This window comes from Arachis duranensis, chromosome 5 (assembly GCF_000817695.3).
Source record: "Arachis duranensis cultivar V14167 chromosome 5, aradu.V14167.gnm2.J7QH, whole genome shotgun sequence".
Taxonomy (NCBI): domain Eukaryota; kingdom Viridiplantae; phylum Streptophyta; class Magnoliopsida; order Fabales; family Fabaceae; genus Arachis; species Arachis duranensis.
In genome coordinates, this window is record NC_029776.3 from 23427098 (window position 1) to 23438380 (window position 11283).

The 11283-nt window shown below is 41.3% G+C and overlaps 1 protein-coding gene across 1 annotated transcript in view; it reads left to right on the forward strand.

Annotated features, from left to right (window-relative positions):
- The window catches only part of LOC107488787 (AMSH-like ubiquitin thioesterase 2), a 44567-nt gene extending 34943 nt beyond the window's left edge, over positions 1-9624 (forward strand). The window contains exon 11 of the mRNA XM_052262220.1: positions 9606-9624. Within this exon, the coding sequence (XP_052118180.1) occupies positions 9606-9609 (4 nt within the window). The 3' untranslated portion in view covers positions 9610-9624. The remainder of the gene's footprint in view (positions 1-9605) is intronic.
- The last annotated feature ends 1659 nt before the right edge of the window (positions 9625-11283 follow it).

Here is an 11283-nt window from a genome sequence, read left to right on the forward strand (position 1 = left end):
CCTCGTAAAGAAAGCCCTCCTCGACCCCGGCAGTAGCGCCGACGTCCTTTTCTACTCAACTTTCAAAAAAATGAAACTCAGCGAACAATCCCTACTACCCTCTACAGGAGAGCTGGTAGGATTCTCAGGGGAACGCGTTTCAATCCTCGGTAGCATCTGGCTAAAGACGACCTTAGGCGAGCATTCCAGGAGCAAAACCAAGGACGTGCAGTTCCTTTAGTCGACTGCATTAGCCCATACAATATTATTTTGGGCAGACCTTTCCTAAATTCTTTCGGCGCCATCGTTTCTACACTACATTTGTGTGTCAAATTTCAGGTATAGGGGGACCAAATAGCCACCATACACTCCGACCACCTCGAAGCTCACAGATGTTACAATGAAAGCTTGAAGATCAAAGCAGACATTCAAGTAACGCCCAATCCGATCCAAGGCACATACAACGTTGCTAACATATCAGGCTTTACCGAACTCGACCCTCGAGGAGATCTCCATGACAAACCAACACCAATAGACGAACTCGAAAAGGTACAATTAGATGACAATGTTAACCATTACACTCACATTAGTTCTTCTCTCCTTCCAGGAACAAAACAAAAGATAACCAAACTGCTCCAGCGAAATGCCGATCTCTTCGCATGGACACTTGCAGACATGCCCGGCATAGATCCGAGCCTTATCTGCCACAGGCTACAAATCGATCCGAAAGCAAGACCTGTTTGCCAAAAGAAAAGAAACATGGGAGATGAGAAACGCGCAGCGTGCCTTGAGGAAACGCAGAAGCTCCTCCGAGCAGGATTTATAGAAGAACTTCGATTCACTACATGGCTGTCCAACGTAGTTATGGTAAGAAAAGCCTCAGGTAAGTGGCGAATGTGCGTAGATTTCACTAACCTCAACAAAGCATGTCCTAAAGATGCCTATCCTCTCCCATGCATAGACAAATTGGTAGATAATGCATCAGGATTTAATGCTTTAAGCTTTTTAGACGCATATTCCGGTTACAATCAAATATTAATGCATCCAAAAGATAAGGATAAGACAGCTTTCATAACCGAACTAGGAAATTACTGTTATACTGTTATGCCTTTTGGCCTTAAGAATGCAGGGGCTACCTATCAACGGCTCATGGACAAAGTGTTCAGCAAACAAATAGGGAGAAATCTGGAAGTATACGTTGACGACATGGTCGTTAAAACCGAACAAGAAAGCACCCATGATGCCGACTTGGAAGAAGTGTTCGGTCAACTAAGAAAATACAACATGCGACTAAACCCGGAAAAATGCGCCTTTGGAGTTAAGGGAGGAAAGTTCTTAGGCTTTATGCTGACTTCAAGAGGCATCGAGGCAAACTCCGAGAAATGTGCAGCAATCATTAACATGAGACCCCCCCCCGAACATTAAAAGAAGTCCAAAGACTAAATGGAAGGCTGGCCGCACTCTCCCGATTCTTACCAAGTGTATCAACACATTCCCAACATTTTTTCAATATACTAAAGAGAAAAGCAAAGTTCAACTGGGATACGGAATGTGAAACCGCTTTTCAGAAATTGAAGGCCATAATCTCGTCCCCACCGATCTTACAGAAGCCAAATCCCGAAAAGCCGCTACTGTTATACTTATCAGTATCCTCAAAAGCTATCAGCTCAGTACTCGTTACAAAGGTCAAAGAGAAGCAGGAGCCAGTCTACTTCGTTAGCAAAACACTACAAAACGCCGAGCTTAGATACCCACAAATGGAGAAGCTAGCATACGCACTAATACTCACAGCAAGAAGACTAAGACAGTACTTCCAAAGCAATAAAGTCATCGTCAAAACAAATCAGCCTTTGCGACAAATTCTCACCCGACCCGAGGTCTCAGGAAGACTAACCAAATGGTCAATAGAATTATCAGAATTCGACATAACATATGAGCCAAGGACAACGATAAAAGCACAATTTTTAGCAGATTTTTTAGCCGAGTTAACAGACCAAGAGGACCAAGCCCACACATGGGAGCTCTATGTAGATGGAGCCTCAAACTCAGAAGGATCGGGGGCGGGAGTATACCTAACAGACAGATCGGAACTCCAAGCAGAACAGTCAATCAAATTCTCATTTCAAACAAGCAACAACCAAGCCGAATACGAGGCCCTACTCGCCGGCCTTCGACTAGCACAATCCCTAAACATCACGCACCTACAAATATATTGCGACTCACAACTGGTGGTACAACAGGTAACCGGGAACTTTCAGGTAAAGGATCAACTGTTAGAAAAGTATCACACATCAGTAAAGGAACTCATATCTCATTTCACTTCTATACAAATCACACACATAGCTCGGGAACAAAACACCCGAGCAGATGCTTTATCAAAACTAGCCACAACTAGGAAGAATATGTTTGATTCTGTTATATCTCAGCTGACCCTTACAGAACCGAGCTATGGGAAAACAATCTTCTCTATCTCACAGGAACAAGACTGGCGAACACCATACAAACAGTATTTGGAAACCGGAACAATACCAACAACCATCAAAGATGAACGGGCTTTCAAAAGACGAGCAGCATCTTTTACCATGGTGGGAACCGATTTATACAAAAGAGGCTTCTCCCAACCATTACTGAGATGTTTAGGCACAAATGAAGCTAAGATCGCCATGGACGAAACCCACGAAGGAGTATGCGGCAACCACATCGGAGGAATCAGCCTGGCATCCAAAGTTGCTAGAGCAAGCTATTATTGGCCTACAATGAAGAGTGATTGCGTCGAAAAGGTAAAAAGATGCGACAGTTGCCAAAAGCACGGCCCGTTAACTCACAACCCAGCCGATAACCTACATACCTCAGAGGTAAGCTGGCCATTTCATAAATGGGGGCTTGATATCCTCGGCCCATTCCCCAAGGCTCCAGGTCAGGTAAAATATTTATTAGTAGCAATTGATTATTTTTCGAAGTGGATAGAAGCCACACCTCTAGCCAAAATAGGGGCAGACAAGGTCCGAGCTTTCCTCTGGAAAAACATTATTTGTCGTTTCGGTATACCACATGCCATTATAACTGACAATGGTCGGCAGTTTACCGACCAAAGCCTAGCAGGATTTTTGCAGGGTTTCGAAATCAAGCATCACTTCTCATCAGTAGAGCACCCCCAAACAAACGGACTTGCCGAAGCAGCAAATAAGGTAATCCTCATGGCTCTCAAGAAAAAACTCGGCGAAGCCAAAGGAGAGTGGGCAGAACTGATACCAGAAATACTATGGAGTTACAACACAACGAAACAAACAACTACCAATGAAGCACCTTACCGACTCGTTTACGGCGCCGACGCAATGATTCCAGTCGAAGTCGCCCTAACGTCGGCAAGAACAACAGACCCCTCGGCAACAAACAATGATGAGATCAGAGAAATCAAGCTAGATACAATAGAGGAAGACCGATACAAGGCAGAAATAAGACACAAGGCGATGCAAAACATCATAAGAAAGAAATACAATAAAAAGGTCAAACTCAGGTTTTTCACAGAGCAGGACCTCGTACTAAGACGAACAGAAGAGGCAAGAAAACCACACACGCACGGAAAGCTCGCCGCAACATGGGAAGGTCCTTACAGAATCACAACAGTGCTCGGCAAAGGAGCATACAAACTCCAAACACTACAAGGGAACGACATCCCTGGGATATGGAATGTATCATCTCTTCGATCGTATTTTTCATAAAAAGATATGGACATGGGGAGACACTCTTTTTCCTACTCACAAGGTTTTTCCCGAGGACAAGGGTTTTTCTTGGAGAGGTTTTAATGAGGTCCCCCACCCCATATCATTCATGTACTCCAATAGTCAAACACATATTTTCTAAATCAGAATATCAGTATTATCATAAGCACCATGCCTAAAATATCAATCCCAAAACAAATGTGCGCACATCTACAAGCAAAATATTAAACCCCTTAAGCGGGTACGAAATACCTAACTCCAAATCCAACAAAATAAATTACAAAGGCAGTTTTCTAGTCTGCTCCCTTCTCCACCGACTCACTATCACCCTGATTCTCAGGCGGGGTACCATCATCCATCAAGCGACCATTACTCACAATTTTTGTCACATCCAACAAACTTACATCAACATCTGGGGCGACAACGCCAACTTGAGCAACCACCCGGTCAAAACCCAGAGTAAAAGCAGTCAAAACCTCCTCTTCAAGCTCGGCAACTCTTGCCTTCAAATCCACAAGCTCGACACCATTTGCTTCTAAATCACCTTTCAGCTTAACAACTTCGGCTTCAGAAGCCTTCTTCACATTCTTTACTTCAGCCCTTAGCTTCTCAATCCTCGAATCCCTCTCCTGTAAAGAATCCTTAAGCTTCTTCACGGCAGCCATATTATCTACATCGAGTATGGCATCTAATTCAGAGGTCCGCCCAATTGACAGCAAACGAGCACCCATGACCTACAATATTAGACCCCATCAATTAACACTCAAATAAACTAAAACAGATGACTCAAAACCAAAATAGCATCAGACCTGCAAATAACGTGCGACTCCTATCTTCCCAACATCATGGATTGTCTTCACATCAGCATCAACCTGGGCGAACTTATCAGCCACCGCCATAAAGGGAAATGAGGCCGACCATATCGAATTACTTGGCCCATCCTTATAACCATGCAGAACAAGTTGGCTCTGGTAGGCAGCCTCAATCTCCTCCGCTGTAAACACAGCATTATCCTCTTTTGCTCCTGTCAGATCAACCACCCTTGCAGCTCCCCCACCTCTCTTTCTCTTAAGGGGAACTTCCTGACCAACAGAGCCTCCACCCTCTTTCCCCACATTTGTCGACGAACCTTCCTTTTCCTTTTTCCTAGCCTTCGAAACAAAAGCTTTCAAATTCGCAGTAGTAAGGGTTGAAGCCTTTTCACCTGACAAAAATAAACCAAAACCAAAATCAAATAAACTGATGAATACACTACACATGGCTGACATCTACAAAAGGCATACCCAAATATTCTTCTAACGCCTCCTTATCACCCTCAAGCCTCAGCAAAGATTGAATAGACAACAACTCGGAAGATGACATAGTTCTCACTTTTTACCCTCTCCTCACACTCTAATTCCTGCCGAGGCTCCGGGGACCAGTAAATCGGAAACCTTTCCTCCATCATAGAATCAAGATAAAACGGATAGCACTCCTCACATATCTGCACCTTCACAAAAAACTCTTTGAAATCCTTAAAGGAGGACTTGTACAGGCTAAAGATAGCTCGCCCAGGGTGACTACTCAAGTTCACCCAACCTCCTTTCCAAACACCTTTCGCTTGAAATAACGAAAAGAAAACCCCGAGAGACGGATAACACCCTAGATACTCCATAAGACACTCAAACGCACAGACAAATGCCCACAAATTAGGATGAAGCTGCGTCGGGGCACAATTGAGTAATGACAATACACCACATTCAAAATCAGTAAAGGGAAAATGAACACCTAATTCCGTCAACAAACAAGTATACATATAAAAGTACGCCCAATCACCCCTCTTCTCACACACCCTATCGCTCTTCCCGCAAGGCAAAAACCTAACCCTCAAGCTATCCCCACCCCTGACCCACCGCGCATTGTTCAACTGAGACAACATATCATAACTACTAAATACTGAAGCCCGAGCCTTGACATCACTGTCAACCCAGCCGTAAGGGTCATTTCCATCAACCTCAACTCCCTTCTTACCCATGTCAACAAAATGCACACAATAACGCTACAGACAAATGAAAGACGAAAAAGAAGTTACCTTTCTTACTCATGTTGATACTCAAAAACCAAACTCACAGGTGCCAAACGGATAAGGGGACAGGGAGTTACTTCGACACGTTACTCCACGTACCCCTCCCACTTCCCCATTAAACATAACTGGCGTTTCCCAAACTCCCCGCCTTCAAAAAAAAATTTTTTTTTTACAACCCCATAAAGCCCATTCATCCAGGCCCAAAGCAAACTCAGCAAGAGAAACACGTTAAGCTTGGGGGCTACCAAGGCAATACGTCCACACAAAAACAAGCTCCAAAATTGCCGAGGATATAGAAAAGCTCAACATGTTCCTCATGCCGAGCTTGGGGGCTGTGTACCTTACCGATATCCTCGGCAATATCTCCCATTATCATCGGCCAACAACAACTATACGACCGAGAATAAATCCATTAATTCAAAATGAAACCGAGATCTTAGGATAAGATAACTCCTAAATCAAAACCTACTAACAACCACACCGAGCATAACTCGGGGGATTCAGCCTATTTAATTAGACGAACTTAACTCGCCAAACATAAGAAAAAAATACTAATTCCATTTACTCCTTGCTTCTCACTCTTTTCTTAACGTTATTTCCTTTTTGTTAGTTTGTTACTCTGATAACTGACTTGAGCGTCGGAGTCCTTTTTTGCAGGATCCCCGCCGAGGTCAAAGGTTCACTGAAAAACGCTTCCGAATTATACTTCTGACGTCGCACCAGCCATATCTCGGAGGCGTATCCCGGACGGAACAAATGGTAAATCACATTTTTACATTATATAATTAGACTATATATATAGTAAAAGCTTAACAGCTATTTCTACTACTAACAATATAACTAACTAGTCCTAGTTAGCATAGAAAAATACAATGAGTCTTTAATAAGGATATTAACTTAACTAACTATACATCAGGCTATATCAGTAAAGTTAGCATAGAAAAATACAATGAGTCTTTAATAAGGATATTAACTTAACTAACTATACATCAGGCTATATCAGTAAAAGTGAAGAGTAAAAATACTCTTACTCCCCAACGGCCCCTGCAAGTTTGGAGTGTGAAGGTCGCGCAATCCAAGCTTGAGAAATAGCTTTGAAATGGGCAAGGCGCCAATGGTTTCGTGAAGATATCAGCAAGCTGCTCTTGACTGCAATTGGAAGAAGCCTGGTAAGACCGATCCGCATCTTCTCACGAGTAATATGACAATCAACCTCGATGTACTTTGTCTGTTCATGAAAGATGGGATTTGCTGCCAAATGCAACGCCGATTGGCTATCACAATAGAGGTTGCTGGACTTGGAAAGCAGGAGCTGTAATTCGTTGAACAGATTAAAGAGCCATTGCGCCTCACAAGTAGCATGCGCTAAGGCTTGATATTCTGCTTCGGTGGAGGACTTGGCTACCGTCAATTGTTTCTTACTCTTCCACGAGATGAGGGAGGAACCATGGAAGAAGCGATAGCCAAAAACCGATCTCCGGGAATCAGTACAAGAGGCCAAGTCAGAATCAGAGAATCTGACAACGCGCTGATCAGAGGTGGAAAAGAAGAAAAGACCTGTAGTTGGACAACCTTTAAGGTATTTAAGAATCCTCTTAGCGGCAGAAAAATGCCCAGAATGCGGATGATCAAGGTACTGATTCAATTTTCCAATAGCAAAGCAAATGTCAGGTCTTGTGTTAGTCAAGTAGAGTAGGCGTCTGTTAAGCTTTCGAAAAGGTATCGAATCCTCAAGAACATCGCCACTGTCCTTGGTGAGCTTGCAAGCATAGTCCATAGGGGTAGAGCTCGGTTTGCACTCAAGCAGCCCATAATCACTCAACAAATCAGTGACATATTTCTTCTGATAAACGACAATGCCCTTGCCAAAACGAGCCACCTCCATCCCGAGAAAGTATTTCAAATCACCTAAATCCTTATTAATGCTGAAACGATCATCAAGGAGTTGCTTAACACAATTAATTTCAGCAAGATCATCTCCAGTGAGAATGAGATCATCAATGTACACCAGGATGATGCTGATCCCTTGTGCAGTGTGCAGTGTGCTTAGTGAACAAGGAATGGTCAAGTCTAAGCTGAGCAAAACTAGCCCCACGTAACACAGAAGTGATCAGTTTCATGTTCCATTGACGGCTAGCCTGCTTCAAGCCATAAAAGGACTTCTTCAAACGACAAACCATCCCTCACTCAGCAACATCAAGACCTAGAGGGAGTGTCATGCAGACCTCTTTATCAAGCTCTCCATAGAGGAAATTAAAGCCATATTAACATCCAATTGCTTGAGAAACCAATTTCTGACAGCTGCCAAAGAAAGAACAACGCGCAGTGTGGTGACTTCACAACAGGACTTAAGGTATCAATATAATCAAGTCTTGGAATTTGGGTATAACCTTTGGCAACAAGCCTGGCCTTGTGCCATTCAATGGTGCCATCCAGATTAAATTTAACCCAAAAAACCCACTTGCAACATATAGGAGTTTTTCCTGTCGACAAAGGAGTTAACTCCTAAGTCTGATTCTGCTCAAGAGCATCCAGCTCGGCTTTAATGGCGCTCCTCCAACATTGCTAAGACACAACATCCCTAAAAGTCTGTGGTACGGTATATTGGGAGATGGCCATAGAAAACCTTTAAAAATTGTGAATTAAATTTTGATATGATACTGTAAATGGATATTTGCAATGAGTACTAGCGCCACTGATGAAATTCATACAATGATAATCCTGAAGATAAGAGGGTGGCCTATGGTCTCTAGTTGATCTCCTAAGAATGGGACGAATGAACTGGGAAACTGACTCAGATTCAGGACCTACAGGTGGAGGAGGCAAGGATGGGGATGTGGCACGCGGAAAGGTGGGTGTGTGAGAAGAGTGCAATGGTGAGTCATTTGATGAAGTCATTAAAGAGAAGTCCAGAGGATTAGAATGAACATTAGAGTCTAATGAAGCTCAATCATGCATTGGAATGTCATAAGAGAACGGATCTAAGGAAGGGGCATACATCGGTGCAGGGAACTCGGTGGAAGTTGGTGTGTTGCATGTAGTATGTAAGGAAAGGAAAATGATTTTCATAAAAGATGGCATTACGAGAGATGAAAATTTTCTAGTTTGAAAATCAATCAACAGGTAACCTTTGGCACCCTCTTGATATCCAAGAAAGCAACATTTATGTGCTCTCGAATCTAATTTAGATCGCTGAGAAGTCAAGGTGCTCACAAAAGCAAGACATCCAAATACCTTGAGATGGAAAATATCAAGAAGTTTGTTATCTAAACCCTCAAAGGGAGATTGATCTTTAAGAAGGCTACTTGGATATTTGTTTATGAGGTGCACTGCATGCTTAACAGCATAGTTCCAAAAACAAGCAGGGACATGTGATTGAAACATGAGACTTCGGGCCACTTCTAAGATATGTTGATGCTTTCTTTCTACGATTCTATTTTATTGTGGTGTCTCCACACAAGAGGTTTGATGAGTAATACCATTTGAAGTTTAGAAAGAAAGCAATGTAAATTCTAGTCCATTGTTTGATCGAATGACCTTAACTGATTTTTCAAACTGAGTTTTTACAAATTGAACAAATGCTTTAATTAGATTAGAAGCCTCTAGTTTTTGTTTCATAAGGTAAATCCAGGTAAATCTGCTTGTGTCATCAACAACAGTAAAAAAATATTTATGTCCACTAAGGGAAGGTACATTCAATGATCCTCTGATGCGTGAGCATCTTCCTTGTATTTTTCTTAGTAATTTACATGTGAATTTGCTATATTATTTTAAGATTTAGGTGTTTTAAGTCACCATGAATACTACTTTGAGTTGTTTCACACGTTAATTTATTACAGGTAGCATTCAAGCGAGTTTAGCAGAGCTCAGAAGGCAAAAAGATGAAGAAGCGCAGCAGGAGGTGACACCAAATACCACGTCACAGCATCTAGCGCCAGATCAACGCAAAGGCAACCCAGGAGTCACCTTGGTAGCACCAAATGCCACGTCACGATATTTGGCACCATGTTGAACGTAACAATCTCCAAGTATGGTGCAAGAAATTCCAAGTTTGGTGCCATGCATTCCATGCTCTCAAGTATGGCGCCTGGACACTCAAGTTACACAAGCTCTCAAGGCAAATGCCACTCTCACCAAGTTTGGCGCGTACTCTCAGAAAAGCAAGCCCATGTATTTTGAATGATATTTTAATTTATTAAAAAAATATGAATTAGGTTTCTGAATTTAATGTCAAAATCAATTAGGTTAGATACAAAGGGGAAAAAGATTCAGCCCTTCAGGCTTTTTTCTTCTTCTTTTATTCCACATTTTACACTTTTCTCCGCTAGAATTTTCTACACCATGAGCAACTAATTCACCATGGCTAAAGTTAGGAACTCTGTTTATTTGAATGGATTAATAACTATTATTTTCTACTTCTGATTAATGCATTAATTTACATTTAAGAATATGTTTCGTTCTTCATCCTACGAATTATAGTGTATTGGAAAGTAATTCTTTTCTAACTTAAATTCTTGTTGAATCTTAAAAAAGTTAACTCACCTGAATAATAGATTGAAATTGAATTCTCATAACTTTCTAATTATCTGGATTTAATGTGATACGTGACATATAATCATATCATCTTTGGATCTTTAGAGTTTTGTGTAGCTTATAAACTAGGGTTTGAACTTAAACCCTCTAATTAGATTAAGTGACCAAGAAATTGACGGTTAACTGAGTTAGAGGAGGATTGAATTACCAAGGAATTGGATTCTAATCACTTAAAATTTGCTATGAATTGAATCTTTGCATGATCAAGGTAGTTAATGAGAATTGTTAATCCTGAAATTTGAACATCTCCAAAACCTTAACTGTTTTCTCATATAATTCTCACAACCGATTTACTGTTTGCTTTCTTGATTTCTCTGATTACTGTTTAATGCAATTTGAATTTAAAACACTTTTTTTTCTTGTTTGACTAAGTGAATCACTCAACTATTGTTGCTTGATCTATCAATCCTCGTGAGATCGACCCTCACTCACCTGAGGTATTACTTGGTATGACCCGGTGCACTTGCCGGTTAGTTTATGATTTTCAAAATTCGCATTATCCCCAAATATCTATATGAACAAGATCAAAACAAAATTTTGCTGTACTAGAACTAAGAGGAAATGGCAGCCATTTTTGCTTACCAAAGTGACATGGATCACAAGGATCCTTATGTGATTTACAATTTATGAAGGAAAATTTTTCTTTCATGACAAGCATTCTAGTGTAGGATAGATGCCTTAGCCTATTATGCCATGTGCTACTGGAGACTACATTGTTTATTGTTGGAGATACACTATATGGAATGCATGATGTGCAAACTTTTGTAGAATGTAAAGTCCATCAGCAACTCTTGCTACTCGAATAATCTTCTTGGACAAATCTTATACTTCACAAACAGTATCATAAATTTTCAATTCACATTTTAAATTTGTAGTGAGTGATGAAACATAAATGAGTTTGAAGTTGAAGGTAGATATATATAG